Source organism: Punica granatum, chromosome 1 (assembly GCF_007655135.1).
Source record: "Punica granatum isolate Tunisia-2019 chromosome 1, ASM765513v2, whole genome shotgun sequence".
Classification (NCBI taxonomy): domain Eukaryota; kingdom Viridiplantae; phylum Streptophyta; class Magnoliopsida; order Myrtales; family Lythraceae; genus Punica; species Punica granatum.
This window is the reverse complement of record NC_045127.1, coordinates 46,659,377-46,676,093: the sequence shown is the minus strand read 5'-3', so window position 1 is coordinate 46,676,093 and position 16,717 is coordinate 46,659,377. Positions and strand designations below refer to the sequence as shown.

Here is a 16,717-nt window from a genome sequence, read left to right as displayed (position 1 = left end):
GTGCTAGGGTTTTTTGGATCGATGGGCTTGCTGCATCTCCCAATGTCTCTCAACAGTTTGTTATATTCTACTATCCGGTTAACGAGAGCTCTTGGGTCTTTTATAAGCCTTCGAGAGGAATAAGGCGAGGGGAACCCCTTTCGATCTCCCTCTCTTTTCACTCTGTTCTCTGAAACCTTATCCCGGCTCTTTTATTGCTTGAAGAAAGAAATGGCCACTTAGTTGGTACAAAGGTAGTTTGCGGCTGTCCGGTTTTTGGGCATCTCTTATCTACGGAAGCCTCGATCTCCAATCTCCAATCTATTTTTCAAATGATTAGTGACTAACAGACGTGCTCCAAGCAACTCGTGAACATAAACAAATCCTTCTATGTTTTTGCCAATAATCTCAGGAATTCTCTTTGTGAACAGATAATTAATCTGCCCTTTCGTTGCACACATTAAAATTAAGAGCCAGCAGAGGTCGTTCTCATCAGTCTACAAGAGAGTCATGAATAAGCTTGCCTCTTGGAAATCAAAAACTAAGCCGGTACAGGCGTGCTTATTCGCACAGTTGCTGCAGGTATGCCAATTTATTAGACGTCAGCCTTCCCGTTATCCAAAACCATCCCCACTAAGCTTGATTTTGCAAATTTTGTGTGGGGTTTCTCAAATTAAAAAAATCCTAAAATGTACATCTTTGCTTGGGATTTCATGTGCTTCCATAGGATGTATGACTATAATCGAGCTCTGTTATTGAAACACATGGGGTCTCTCACTCTGAATGTTCGAAAACCTCATGTTTAACTCCTTAATTAAAGCAAAATATTTAAAACATCATCAACCTTTCCTTGAGCATCGGCCTCCTCCAAATTTTTTTTTTTTTTGGGTGGGAAAAGTCAATTTAGAGTTCATAAAATTGTCCAAAATGGCTCATTCTTCAGAGTTGGTAATGGAACTTTCATTAATATTTGGATTATCCGTGGGTTCCCGAAAGAATTACTTTCAAGGACCAACTGAATGCTCAGCTCTCTACTAACCTCAATTGGGTTTTTGAGCTACATTGATCGAAATACCCACTCTTCGAACCTCTCTCCCTTCGAGTTCATATTTGATGAAGCCACCATTACATATATCTTGTCCATCAAATTGCCTGCTGAAAGCAGGTCTGATGAACTCAACTGAGCCCCTAGAGCCAATGGATCTCATTCAACACATTCAACATATGAGCTCGAGAAGAACTGTAGGTTCACTTCGTCTGGACCCTCCTCCCTATCAAAATGGACATCCCTTTGACGCGCCAAGATCCATGGAAGGCATAAACTCTTGATTTGAAAGGTACTTTAGAACTCTCTCGCTCCCAACTTACGATATCCTATGTGCCCTATTCCTCATTAGTGACAGCCCTTGCTCCCCCCCTTGTTGCTTTCATGGGGAGAATGACATGGAATTACTCGATGATTTTTTATTTTTCCGAATCCATGGAAGGCATAAACTCTTGATTTGAAAGGTACTTTAGAACTCTCTCGCTCCCAACTTACGATATCCTATGTGGCCTATTCCTCATTAGTGACAGCACTTGTTCCCCCTTGTTTCTTTCATGGGGAGATTGACATGGAACTGCTCGATAATTTTTTCTTTTTCCGAATTTCAAGGGAGGTATATAGATATAATAAAATAAAAATCTTGATAGCTAATAAATACGTACGAATAATCTCATAACAAGTATCGAACGTAAAACTTCTTAATTATTAAACAAAAGGGTAAATTGCACTGGTGGTCCAAAATGTTTTACAAATGTTTCATTATGGTTCAAAAAGTTTTTTTCGCTACATGATGGTACAAAATGGTTCAAAGTTGTTTCATGATGGTACAAACCGTCAACTCGAGCTTAATTCTAATAGTTGTCTTCTTAGTAAAATTATCTATATATGAAATTATATCAATTTTCTTATTATCTCCCTCATCCAATAACTATTGGCATCATATCCCCTCACACAATTTAAAGCCATTCTATATATCTCTAGTAAGCGGTTATTCGACAAACACATACCGGCTGAGAGAAGAGTAACTGCACAGAGGCTCGCGAACCTATGCCTACTTGAAGCGGCCACTCGGTTTTCATAGGCTAGACTTGTATCTTCCCGAGATCAATTTTTTCCTCTTTGGAAATATTGTAGGCGCCACCTAATGACCCCGTTTATCTCTTGTATTTTTTTTTTCTAATTTAGAACTGCGGACTTCGGCCTCCACCTCAACTTGGAAAGTTTTTTCTTTTATTTTTCGGTTACAAGGGAGGCTCAAAAACTCAGTATAATGAAATAAAAATTCTAACAACTAATAAAAAGACACGAGTAATTTCATAACGAGTATCAGATTTAAGATTTCTTAATTACGAGGTAGGAACATGCAACACTACAGTACACCATCGAATTTAGGATTTTTTAACTACAGTACACCATCTTCTCAGTCTAAAAACCGTTAAATACCGTTAGACGGAGTTTAACGGTGTGCTAGATCCGGAAATAAAATGGTGATTCGTACTAGATCGTGACAACTTATAAAAACGCGCTAAGAAACGAAAATAAGGTAAAAACTGTGTTATATGAGGCTATTTTTCCTTTTTTTTATTTGAAGATTCACCGCCCAGAAATATCTAAAAATTAGTGTGGAGCTTTATAATAATATTAAGAACATGGGTTAAAAGTATAAGCTATTTTTTAGATCGGATGGTTCACAAAAACTATCAAAATCAGAATACCGAAAAAAGGGGTAAATATTTTTATCTGAAGATCCATTGCCCAGAAAAATTTGAAAATTATAGAGGTTTATAATAATATTAGGAACATGGGGTAAAAGTTTCATCTCGTTTTGAGATTGGGTGATTCACAAAAACTATAAAAATCGGAACATTGAAAAGATAGGTAAATATATTTTATCTGAAGATTCACTGCCCATAAAAATATGAAAATCTATGAGGAGCTTTATAATAATGTTAGGAACATGGGGAAAAAGTTTCATCTCGTTTTGAGATCGGATGGTTCACAAAAACTATCAAAATCAGAGTACCGAAAAGAATGGTAATTATTTTTTATTTGAAGATTCACCACTATAAATATTTGAAATTTTGTGTGGAGCTTTATAATAATATTAGGAATGTGGGGTAAAAGTTTCACCTCGTTTTGAGATCATAAGATTCACAAAAGCTATCTAAATCACAAGACCGAAAAAAGAGGTAAATATTTTTTATCTGAAGATTCACCATCCAAAAAAATCTGAAAATTTGTATGGACCTTTATAATAATATCAGGAATGTGGGTTAAAAGTTTCATCTTGTTTTGAGGTCAGACAATTCACAAAAACTATCAAAATCGGAACATCGAAAAGATAGGTAAATATATTTTATCTGAAGATTCACCGTCCAGAAAAATGTGAAAATTTGTGAGAAGCTTTATAATAATGTTAGGAACATGGAGAAAAATTTTCATCTTGTTTTGAGATCTTCACAAAAACTATCAAAATCATAGCACCAAAAAGAAGGGTAATTATTTTTTATTTGAAGATTCACCGCCTATAAATATTTGAAATTTTGTGTGGAGCTTTATAATAATATTAGGAACGTGGGGTAAAAGTTTCACCTCGTTTTGAGATCAAACGATTTAAAGAGGGTAAATATTTTTTATCTGAAGATTCATCATCCAAAAAATTTTGAAAATTTGTGTGGAGCTTTATAATAACATCAGAAACATAAGGTAAAAGTTTCACCTCGTTTTGAGATCGTACGGTTCACAAAAACTATCAAAATCAGAGAACCAAAAAAAGTGGTAAGTATTTTTTTAAGCGAAAATAGCTCCATGTAGCACAGTTTTTATCTTATTTCACTTCCTAGCACGTTTTTTAAAAGTTGTCACGATCTAGCACGAATCACCATTTTATTCCCGGATCTAAGACACCGTTAAACTCCGTCTAACGGAGTTTAACGGTGTGCTAGATCCGGGAATAAAATGGTGATTCGTGCTAGATCGTGACAACTTTTAAAAATGTGCTACGAAGTGAAAATAAGGTAAAAATTGTTATATATGAGGTTATTTTCCCTAAGAAATATAAAAATTGGGTACGGGAGCCCAGTTGCTATGTGAGTTTCATATAGGTTGGCCCCAAATTATTTAATTTCTGTGTGGACTAGCATCTATATCGTTCTTTATACATGCATATCAATCCATAGCCATCGAGATGATGAAGCAAGTATTGTTTTTTGTATACCCTAGTTTCCGAAAATCCAGTCGGCCTAGACTAATCCAATTCGAACTGAGTCGACTCACTAAGGGATAAAAGTTTTCTTAGTAGGATATGGCAGGTAAAAATGGGACTATCCATTGACATTGACGTCAGAAAGGGCATATATATCTTATTCAATCTCCAGATGGCAAAGTTATTATTTAAAAATACTTTCTTCCCTCAATTAGGACACCTCACAAAAAGAGAGTAGCGTAGCGATACAGGTTCTCGCCTGATAATTAAAAAGTTGCATGTTCGATTCTTGTTGATGGACTACATGTGCCTCTTTATTAGCTGTTATATTTTTATTTTATTTTACTGAACCAATGGACCTCTATTGTAATCGAAAAAGAAAATAAAAATAAATAAAAACCATGGAAGTAGATTTAGGTGCTGGCTCAAGTCGTCAATCAGAATCAAAATATCTTATGCTTTGTCAAGCTCTGCTTTCTTGACAACCTTCTCAAAGATATCCTCCTCTCAAATTTCTGCATCTCAATTGGAGACGGATCAAAAATCAAGTTTTGGCATGATATTTGGATTGGAAAGGAGTCGCTGTACTCGAAATTTCCTCGACTTTTTTCTGTTAGCCTTAACAAGGGTGCATCTGTCCTTGAAATGGGTTTTTGGGATGATTGCAACTGGAGCTAGAATTTTCTTTAGAGAACACTGCTTTACATCTGGGAAGAAGAGTCACTTATGAACCTTTTTAGCGATGCTTTCTAGCTGCAAGCCTCAAGTAAATCTCTAGATAAGTGATTTAAAAGCTTACTTCAGATGGTTCTTTTACCGTTAAATTTGCTTGAAGGACTTTGGATGTGGCTTCTACTACTTGTACTGGAGCTCTCTTTCAATTGCTTGGCAAGGTTTGGCCCCTCTATTGCAATTTTTCGTGGAATGCCTGGTGTTGGATGCTGTCATGGTGGCGCTTTTCTTGGTGTATGCTCGATAACCATGCGAGTTTTTTCCTCCAATGGTCGGTCCTAGTGGTTGGGAAGTTTCAAAGGAAACTTTGGAATGTATTATTCTTTGCAACTGTATGGTCCATTTGGCTCAAAAGAAATGAAGGTGTTTTTAATGGGAAAACTGTTTCTCTTGGGGACTTGGATGATATCATATTCCTACGACTCTCAATCTGGATGAAAGCATGTCATGATGACTGCTCCTATTCATCATTGGATCTTTCTCGCTCCTCTGATGTTATTCGAAAGTGGACAAATCCAAGAACGGTTAGGCACCAATCTCCTGGTCTGCCCCTCCTCATCGTTGGCTAAAGTGGAATATAGATGTAATTTCTTTCGGAAAGCCTGGACCTTCAGATATTGGAGGTGTCCTTCGTGACTCGTCTGTCAAAATTATTTCTATGTTTGCTGCTCCAACTGGCATTATAGAGCCGAACCTCCCGGAGTTGCTTGCTGTTAGGAAGGCCCTTCATCTATCATCTTCCGACTAATCATTGTGCGGCTCTTGCTTGATAATCGAGTCAGACTCAATGAACGTCATTGGATGGATTCAAAAGCATTCTGGCTCCTCATGGAAGTACAAAGAGATTTTCACTAATATTCATCTCTCGGCTCTTCACTTCAACACCATCACACCTATAGAGGAGGAAATTTTTTTGCTGACTCGCTTGCTAAGTCGGGAATCATTAGGACCCAAGACTTTATTGCTTTACTGTAATTTCTTGGGTTTCTCTCTATTCTGTTCCTTTCGGTTTTGTGCTTTTTTCCCTTCTTTCTTTGTATTCCTTCTATACTCTTGTACACCTCGATGTACTGAGCTTTGAATTTTAATGAAACTTCATCGACTTATAAAAAAAAATGATATTTCTCGTATACTTTTATTTTATTTTATTTTTTATTCGTGTACTTATCTCTTGAGATTCTTTTATAATAGGAAAAGAGGGAGGAAAAAAAAAAGCCAGGAGAGAAAACCTTGGAAAAGAACTTAGACTAAGATGTAGTGATCATGTACCATAATTTTCTCTTTTACCATGTTACAATGTATAAAATCATTCTATAAACTATTGACAACGAAAATAATTACTTTTGTCCTTTTTTTGGGGTTAAAATGACAAAAAATTACTTTTTACTTCGCATGTATGTCCCTTTTTTGAAGTTAGATGCAATCCTTCCTTCTAATTGTTCCCTGCAAAAAAGACAGTTTATTTGAATGCATTCTTCTTTCAAACAACTCACAATGAAATAAGCTTTAGTTGCTTTAATAAAGGAGGGTGAGATTTATTTTTCGATTACATAAGAAGGTCCAGGAATTTAGAAAAAGAAAGGGAAGAGTAATTAATTCCAATGCTAAGAATGAGATCGATATCAGAAAAATTAATTCTAAGCAAGAGCACATGGTACTGTAATTACCCCTTTCCCACGACAAGAGGTTGATATAAGTCACTTAGTCAAATCTTTGGAGAGATATATTTTTCCCTATGATCAATATTTCTGACTACATTAATACTGTCATATCATTGTACACGCAATTTTTCATTTTTTTTTAGAGCGTGCACTACCATATATCGAAAAGCTCAATAGGCCCGACTAATCCAGATTCGAGTCAAATCAGTCTGTAAAATTGTAAAATTTTCTCAATTATGATTTTTTTTATTCTTAAAACTTAAACTCGAGACTCACTTAAGAAAATAGTATCGAATCAATTGGATCAACCCATATTGTTTTCTATTATTTTTAGGATGAAATTATTATTATATAGCAAAATCAGCTAGTGCCATGCTACCCTGGGAACCATACTTAATATATAACTGGTTCCCATGGGGGAACCTTCTCTCCAGGTATTAAAGGAAACAAAAGCCTTGAAATTGCTTCCATATATAGGATCTTATATGAATCCCTACACGTCAGGGCAAATGCTATGTATCTCCTTCACGGAAAAGGGAAACCGTATATGGAAACTTATGGAATTAATTAATGTATATATTCCATAGTACAAATAATTAATAAATAATCCGATGTTGACTGAATGAACTAATGATTAACCCATTAAGAATTCGGTTTTGCCATTATAAGAACAATCCATGAGTTTAGAAAGAGAGATGAAAAAAGACATAAAAGTGCGCGAAAAGTTTAGATCGAGAGTAAATTAATTCCAACTGTATTAGATCTCATCTTCATGTATATAGTTTCTTCTCTCTAAAATATATCTCGATTCTATTGAAATAAATTATTAGCTTGGCTCCGCATGGTGTGAATCCCATAAAAGTTATAAAAGTGCTTCGTGATATATGTAATTGTCGCAAGGAATTATATCATCACTTGTCAAAGGGGCTTCGAGTTGACCCCGATGGAATGGTTCTTTGCGCTGCTCGTGACACTTTCTTCTATCAAGTAACCTCCACCCTATAACCTGCCGTGTGTTGATTTTTCACAGTTCTTAATCATATAAGTCTTGATTACAAATAATGCCCGATCGAGTTAGACATGATTTTGAGTGTAAATCCAAAATTGTTGGCAATGAGAAGATTTGACTAAGTTTATAGTTAATTGTTTATGCACGAAAAGCTTGGTATATTAGTAATTGCTCAAAGAAAGGGGTGTACCGTGTAGTGCAGCGATTTATACTTTTGTCTAAAAATTTCGACCTTTTGCATTCAGTTCTCCTTAATGAGATTATATTTGCCTCTTTATTTAATTTTTCATTTCTTGTACGAAAATTATAAACCTCTCTTATAACTTTAAAAAAAACTAATAATATCTCAAGATATATATTTATTTCAGCCGTACCTTCAGAGTAAAACTTCTTGCAATTTTTTTTCTTTCATCAAAGAAAAAAATAAGAACTGCTATATTATCTGATACTGCATTATTATCTACGTATCAAGTCGTTAGAAGAACTATAGAGATACAAACGGTTTGGCATACATGTATGAGTTCCTTATTCTTTGCAGTTGGACACATCAAAATTTTCCACTTATGCCAAATTTTCTCATGTTCAAGTATCGGTTAATGGTGAGAGAAGCTAATATATCATGGCAGAAGCTGCTTTGTCTCAACCATATGTTAATTACAGTATAAACAGACGATATCAATCCAACTAGCTAATCAAGTTCAAGTAAATACAAGTTTATGCTTGAGAATTTAATTAGAATATGAGGGTACGTATTACTTAGTTTTCCTTTGCTTTAGCTCTTCATAGAAAGTCTGGTTGATTTACAGAGAACGTAGTTCAGAAATAATTCTCTAAGAATGAACAATACATCTTCGCTATAACAACCCCATGCATGAAACTTTTTGCTCAGAATGGAGCAATGAAATGGAGATCGCAACGTATAGATCTCATTATGGAAATGAGATTACAATATAAGTATTGAGTACATTTTCGGTTGCAGCAGTTGTTCCCATCAATATATTTATGTAAGATGTAATTTCAACTACAAATGCAACCAATTGATGTATGAATCCACAAATCAATTGATGCTCGAATGAGAATTAATGAAATTAGTTGCCACTTCCTAAATATACGAGAAGGTCTTGTGTGCAACGGTAGTACCACATAGGATTATGACACAAGACACATAAAAAATATTATTTTTGCCAACAATGAATTATTTTTGTCAACAATAGATTTTTTTTTCCCTTAAATACTAAAAACAAAAATGACAACCCTTATTAGCTTTTGGCATTGCTACATGGTATCACTGTTTTATATAAGACTTTCTCAATACAGGCTTCCAGACAATACGTTGTCCAAGAATTCTCCAAAGACACGCACAACAAGAAAAGGGATTTTTGGGACCCCTTTTTGCCAACTCATCAATAAGGATCGCCAAAAGTGAGCTGGAATAGGTATGGAGCGACCCAAAAAAAATGGGTCGCCAAAGGTATGCTTTGATTGACCCATTGCGAAACATTGGCCAAAATGGTCATCATAGGTCAACTTATACCGATATTTTAGAAGAAGGTCGCCCTATGTCTAGTTTTTCGTGAACCAAAAATTAATTTTGGCATAAGTTGGTCGCCCTAAGCCTTTCCATCCTAACCCAAAAATAAAAGTTGGCATCGTTGGTTGCCAAAAATACTCCTTTGCCGACCCTTTATAATGGGTCGGCAATGGGTCGCCCATTTTTGAAAGTTGGCAAATGTATACACCTAAGCGAGCCTACACTAAATCATCTATAAAGATATCTCTTCAATGCATCTTTTATAATCAAAAGATATAATAAACTTTGAGTAGCCCCCAGATGGGCTTCAGTTCTTTTTTCCCCCCCTTGAAAAATTGGTGAGAAGCAGTGACGGCAACATTGCCGCTCCCAGCTACGCAATGTTCATGCTCTTTTGTTCAAACACAAACATATCAGACAAACGGAATAATCAGTTTATGTAATGATGCGAAGACGATAAGGGAGATAGGCTTCAATTCTTATGTAATAATACAAAGATGACATATATTATATATTTTCAATTATGAGGGAGTCCACCACTAGAAATGAGCCTTATTACTGTCATGGGAAGAATGAAACGAAATTGTCCAATGATTTTTCATTTTCTTTTCTGATTACAAAAGATGCCTATAAATCTAGTTACTACAATATATAAAATAAAAATTATAATATCTATTAAAGAGGTACGGTCAGTTTCACAATGAGTATCAAACCTAGAAGACAAAGGCTGAGCTACACCCTTTTTCATTCCCGATTAATATTTTTCTTCTTTTCCTTTGAACGAATTGACTCTTCAAGGCAAAAAAAGAAAAATTAGTGAAAAGAAAAGAGTCAATGCTACTTTGTTATGCATATAAATATTTAAAAAAAAAAAAAAGGTGAATGCTACTTTGTCGTGCATACGTATATAGAATACTATATGAAGAGGATGTACCATGGGAGGAGAGAAAATGTCATAGTTTGGCTCCACGATTTTCTCTAGTTTAATTGGAACAGTTCTGTATATCATATAGACCATCACAGACAATTTTGATGTTTTTTCTGTAAATTAAATTCTTATTGGACCTTTAAGTGTTTTGATCCACATTTACAGTAAAAATTATAAACTATCAATTAGTAATATCTAATCATATTTTAACCGTTCATCGAAAAAAAATCCTATAAACTCAGGAGTCTCTTTATGTTTTTTCGATGTGGGCTCGTGGGGTTCTTAACATGATTGAGCTGAAATTTAGAGATCCCACTATATTAGTCTGGATTTAATGCAGTATTATAATCTTCGCCAGCCAGCACTCAGAAAAGGAGGCCTAGCTATGATTTGGAAATAATTGGAATCACCTGCACATGATGATCGATGGAAAAACCGAAAGATAAAATAACGCTATCTGATCGAGGATGTCAATTCCTGCCATTTCTCGATCTCATCTATCTTAATATTGATTAGGTAAAAGTACCTGCATGGTCTATTCGTTTGGCAAGAGGTGATATTAGTATTATATATCTAGTTTATGTCTAATAATAGTTGTCATAGTAAAATTATCTATTTATCAAATTATATCAGCTTTCTTATTCTCCCCTAATCCAATAACTATAGGTATCATTTCACCTCACAAAATGTAAAGCCATTCTATAAATCTAGACTGATAGAACTAGTAAGTAGTTGTTCAACATACATATCGCTCGAGAGAAGAATAATTGTGCAGGGGCTCAACTTTTTCCTCTTTGGGAATATTGTCAGGGCCACCAAACGACCCTGATTATCTCGCTTGTAATTTTTCATTCAAATTAGAATTTTGGGCTTCGGCCTGCACCTCAAAATTATTTAATTTCTGTATGGGCTAGCATCTATATCATTCTATATGGATGCATGTCGATCCATAGCGACATGATGAAGACAGTATTTTTAAATAATTACGTTGCTAGGAGATTGAATTAGATATATGTGCCCTCTCGGACGTTAATGTCTGTATGAGGATATGTATTACAAGTTTAAATTATCGTTTACAGGATAAATGAAAAGATCAACAACAATAGGAGTATGAGATCTTTTCATATATCTTTTCCAAAGTACGGTGACCATGTATTTAATTCTTTGCCTCTTTTTTTATATATGCTTGGACGCAAGTTATTACCATATAGACGAGAAAGTCCATGGATTCTGAGAGGAGAAAGGGGTTAAGAATAGGAGAGACCCATAGCTTGTCTCTTGACAAGAATCGAACTGATGATGAGATCTCATGAAGTTGGGAGCGGAGAGTCTTACTGCGTGGACGGATTTCCCAATAATTTTCCATTAATTATAAATAGTTCCCTGAATCAGAATCCTATTTTCTCATAATTTAAAAATAAATAAATAAAAACTGTGGAAGGGGACTTATGTGGTGGTACAAGTCATCAATTCAACCAAATAATCTTGTATGTTTGATCCTCGTGAGTGTCTCGGACTCTTTTGTTTCGCTTTTTCTATTCTTATACTTGTCTCTTGAGACTCTTTTATAATTGGAAAAGAAAAAAATAAATAAATAAGATGGGAGAAAAATCTAGGAAAAGAACTTAGATTTATTGTTTACGTATGTACCATGATTCTCTTACCATGTTACAATGTCTAAAATCCTTCTATAAACTCTTGAACAATGAAAATAATTACTTTTATTTTTTCCCTAGTAAATTAAATGGGAAAAAATCCCTACCGAATAAATAATTAAATGAGAAAAAATTACTTTTCAGTTCGCTTGTTTGTCCCTTGTTCGAAGATAGATGCAATGCTTCCTTCTAATTGTTCCTTGTTTAAAAAAAAAAAATTGTCCATTTGGATGTGTTCTCTCAGACGAAATAATCTCTCGTTGCTTAAACAGATGAGAGAGAGATTTATTTTTTGATTACATAAGGACATCCATGAATTTAGTAAAAGAAAAGAAAGATAATTAAATGAGGGACAGAAAATCCCAATGCTAAGAAAGAGATCGATGTCCGAACCTTTAGTTCTAAGCAAGGACACGTATTATTGTAACTCACCCCTTTCTAGAGGTTGATGATAGAATTATGGCCCGTGAACAACTTACATCCATCAACCATCATCAAGCTAATATATTTATCTTGTTCCCCACCCCCGGTGGGATCCATTAGAATTCGAAGTATTATATGTTAATAGAAGCTCAAAGAAGAGTGCAAAGTCGAGAACCATGATAATGATTATGATGATAATAATTACACTAATTAATGATATATTAAGTTTGTGTTTCGATCATAAGGGATGCCTGTGAATTTAGTATAATGAAATAAAAATCTCAATAATTTATAAAATGACAAGAGTAATTGCACAACGAGTATCGAATCTGTAACCTCTTTATTACTAGACGAATGCATGCTAACCAAGAGATTACATGTTCGATACTCATTATGGAATTACTAGTGCCAATATATGTGTGTGTGTGAATAAAAGAGCTGCGGGAAAGGAAGACTTCCGAAATTAACATCAAAATGTTTCATGATGAGTTAGCAAGAAGAGATACATGATAGAACAAAAATTTCTAATACTAATTATCATCTCGTGAAAATATATTAATAATTACTCGTATATATTCCATGGGTCGGTGTCGTGTTAATATAAGTCACTCAGTCAAATCATTTGAAAGATATATATATATATATATATATATATGTGGTATATTCTACTTAACATTTCTCACTATATAATATTGTCATATCATCCCAGCAAAAAAATATTGTCATATCATCGTGTACTCAATCTTTTCTTTTTTCAGAGTATGCACTATTCGATATCGGAAATCTTTGAACCCAGCTAATTAAATTCAGCCCAAGTCGGTCCATCAAAGCTAACCGGTTTCTTCTTCTTTTTTTTTTTTTGTGGATGGAATTCTTATTATATAGCAAAACCAGCTAGTGCCATGGTTTCCATGGGGAACCTTCTCTCCGGGGATTGAGGAACAAAAACCTCGAAATCTCTTCCATATATAGGATCTCATAATAATCCCTATACATCAAGACAAATGCTATATATATATCCTTCACGGAAAAGAGAAACCATATATGGAACTTTATGGCATTAATTGATGTATACATGGGAACCGGAGAAGCTTCCCTACTATGAATAATAAATATCAATCTACCGAATAATAATAATAATAATAATAATAATAATAATAATAATAAATATCAGATCTTTACTGAACGAACTATTGATTAATCCATCGATAATTCATTATTGGCATTACAAGAACGATTCATGAGTCCAGAATAGGATATGAAAAACGATACAAAGAGTTCGGAAAGTTCAATAAATAAGAATCAAACATGATCAAAATCTCTTAATTTCATATTGAGAGTAAACTATACCAATTGTATGAGATCTCATTCTTCATATATAGTTTCTTCTCTACAGTACATATCCGAATTTTATTGAAAATAAATTAATAAATTATTAACTTGGCTCCACACGGTGTGAATCACATAAAAGTTAAAAAGTGCTCCGTCACAATTATGACATTATGTAATTACTTATCAAGAAAAAAAAAAGGAACATTATATGTAATTGTCACTAGGAATTATATCATCAGTTGTCAACGCGGCTTCGAGTTGATCCCTGTGGAATGGCTCCCTGTGCTGCTCGTGACACTTTCTTCCACCAAGCAAGCTCCACCTATAACCTGCCATGTCTTGATTTGGGCCATGTTAGAATTAGAATTATTTATATGTTGAGTCTTGATTACAAATAATGCCCGAGCGGGTTAGACTTGTTTTCGGTGTATCCAAAATTGTTGGCTATGAAATTTTTGACTAAGTTTACAGCTGATTGTTTATGCATGAAAAGCTTGGCGAACTATATTGGTTACTCAGAAAAAGGATTATAGCATTGCAGTGACATATATTTTACCTAAAAATCAAGAGATGTCAGGTTCCGATTTTTATTAGTGGGACTTCACATACCCTTTATTTAATTTTTAATTTTTTTTATATATCTATAAATTTCTCTTATAATCGAAAAATAATAATAATAATTGCTCAGAGTGTACTATCTTGAAGCTGCACATTGGGAATTAGACTTCTTGCAGTTTTTCCTTATTTGCTTTTAGGAAAAAAAGAATGTTACGTAACAGTTAATTGTAAAATTCATCAGTCAACTCCGGATGTTGCATTATTATGTACCTATCAAGTCGTTAGAAGAAGTAAAGAGATGCAAACGGTCGTCATACATGTATGAGTTCCTTATTATTTGCAGTTGGACACATAACATTTTCCACTTACGCCCAATTTTGTCATGTCCAAGTATCGATTATTGGAGAGAAAAACTAATGTATCATGATAGAAGTTGCCTCGACCAAAACTATATCATACATCTATAAACCGATGATATCAATCCAACTAGCTAGCCAAGTGCAAGTCATAATGGAATATGAGGCCGGTATAACTCATTTTTCCTCTTCTTTAATTCTTTGTAGAAAGTCTAGTCGATTTTATAGAGGATGTTGTTTTGAAATAATTCTTCTAATAGTTTAAACAATATTTATTTGCTGCTGCAACCCCATGCATGAAACGTTTTGCCCAGACTGGAGCAATGAAAATGGAGATGGCAACATATAGATCTCATTATGGAAATGAGATTACAATATGAGGCATTATATATTTTTTCCGGTTGCAATAATTGTTCCAAACATTTATGTATATAAGATTGAATGGCAACAACATATGCAACCAATTGATATATAAATCCACAAATCAACTGATGCTCGAAATATGATTAAGGAATTAATTGCAACTTCCCACATTACAAGCTTCCAAACAATGGGTTGGCCAAGAATTTTCCAAATACAGTTGCTTTCCCTGCCAGCTAAAATCCCAAGGGCACGTATGTACATACTAAATTTTTATTTTTTAATATGGTGACTCGCATTTTCTCTTGATAATTAAAAAATTTCAAGTTCTATACTCATTATGGCCTACTCATATCCTTTTATTAGCTATTAAAATTTTTGTTTTATTATTCTAGCCTATAGACCTTCCTTATAATCGAAAAAAATTATCTTTTCATTACACAGTTATGTATTTACAACGTGCTTGGAAAGCCTGTTGATGATTTAAGGCCCGTAGATACTCGTACAAGATCTCCTATTCATAAATCCGCTCCTGCCTTTATACAGTTGGATGCAAAATTATCGATTTTTGAAACTGGAATTAAAGTCATAGATCTAGTCTGTTGGCATAAAAACCATACCGCCCACCCCTTGAACGCTATAAAATGCCTTCTTCCCCTCCCACTCTCTTCATTCCACTAACACACTCCCTCTTCCTCATCAACAATTCTTCTAAAATTAGGGTTTGTCTGAGAGGAAGATATTAAGAATGGATGCGAAGAGCTCCACGACACTTGCCTTCTTTTTCTTACTCAACCTCCTCTTCTTTTCCCTGTGTACTGCATGGACCCCGCCTAATCCTACCCCGAGCCCTTCAGGTGGCACTTGCCCCAGGGATGCGCTAAAGCTAGCTGTCTGCGCCAACGTGCTGGGTGGCCTCCTCAACATTACGATTGGGACCCCTCCAAAGGAGCCATGCTGCTCTCTCGTCCAGGGGCTCGTCGACCTAGAGGCCGCTATCTGCCTTTGCACCGCGATCAAGGCGAACGTGCTCGGTATCAATCTCAACATCCCGCTCTCTCTCAGCTTGCTCCTCAACGTTTGCGGGAAGAGTGTCCCTAAGGGTTTCCAATGTCCTTAAGTATATGTGCGGTGAGGCTTTAAACTATGAATTATTGCGTGTCCCAAATTGGAGGGGGTTTCTTTATCTTGATTTTCCCAAGTCAACAGTGCTATCTTCTGAATTGTGTGGGGTTGGTCATAGTCTATACACTAAATAAAACTTCGTCGGGACACTATGTGATAGTGTCATTTGCATTTACGATTGTAAAAGATCAAGCGATCGTTTTAATTTGAATAAAGTATGATTTTGAGGTATCATTTTGACCCTGCCTGCATGCATGCACGATCGAACATTAGACGGGAAATATCTCTCATTTAGGGAGGAAAAAAAACAAAATAGTTATCTCTCTGCGTACGTTAAATCATGTATAAATACATCTCTCCAATGCATCTTTTACAATCAAAAGATTTAATAAGCTATGAATAGTCCTCAGATAGGCTTCAGTTCTTATGTAATGATACGAAGAATATGATCATTTTTTTCCTTTGTTTGTGGTTGCATGAGAATCGAACGTAAAACCTTTTGGTTATCAGGTGAGGATATGGATCATTATGCTACACCCTCTTTCTCTACGAAGATGATCATTTAATTTCCAAGATACCTATAGTTGAATCTTGCGATAAAATTATTACTGCATTAGTAAAACGATACCTTAGTTATCAAGGGGTGAAACCAAAGACACCGAGCACCTGATAATTCTAGTCTAGCTACCAGATGTAGCAGAAACTGCATCCGCCTTTCAACCAGATATTAATGGGGGCGTTCTCAATCATACGTGATAAAATCATGACAAGCTGAGTGCGCAACTCATCTGGATTCTTTTTCAGTTTGTAAAATTCGT

The 16,717-nt window shown here is 34.9% G+C and overlaps 1 protein-coding gene across 1 annotated transcript; it reads left to right on the top strand.

The window, feature by feature from the left end:
- Positions 1-15,432: 15,432 nt before the first annotated feature.
- LOC116195847 (14 kDa proline-rich protein DC2.15-like) lies at positions 15,433-16,133 on the top strand. Its single transcript, XM_031525234.1, has one exon. It carries the CDS (start codon positions 15,523-15,525, stop codon positions 15,892-15,894), a length of 372 nt encoding a protein of 123 aa, XP_031381094.1. The 5' UTR covers positions 15,433-15,522; the 3' UTR covers positions 15,895-16,133.
- The last annotated feature ends 584 nt before the right edge of the window (positions 16,134-16,717 follow it).

Bases quoted from the DNA above. Each gene is read 5' to 3' on its own strand.
- LOC116195847 (XM_031525234.1), top strand. From the start codon at position 15,523: ATGGATGCGAAGAGCTCCACGACACTTGCCTTCTTTTTCTTACTCAAC.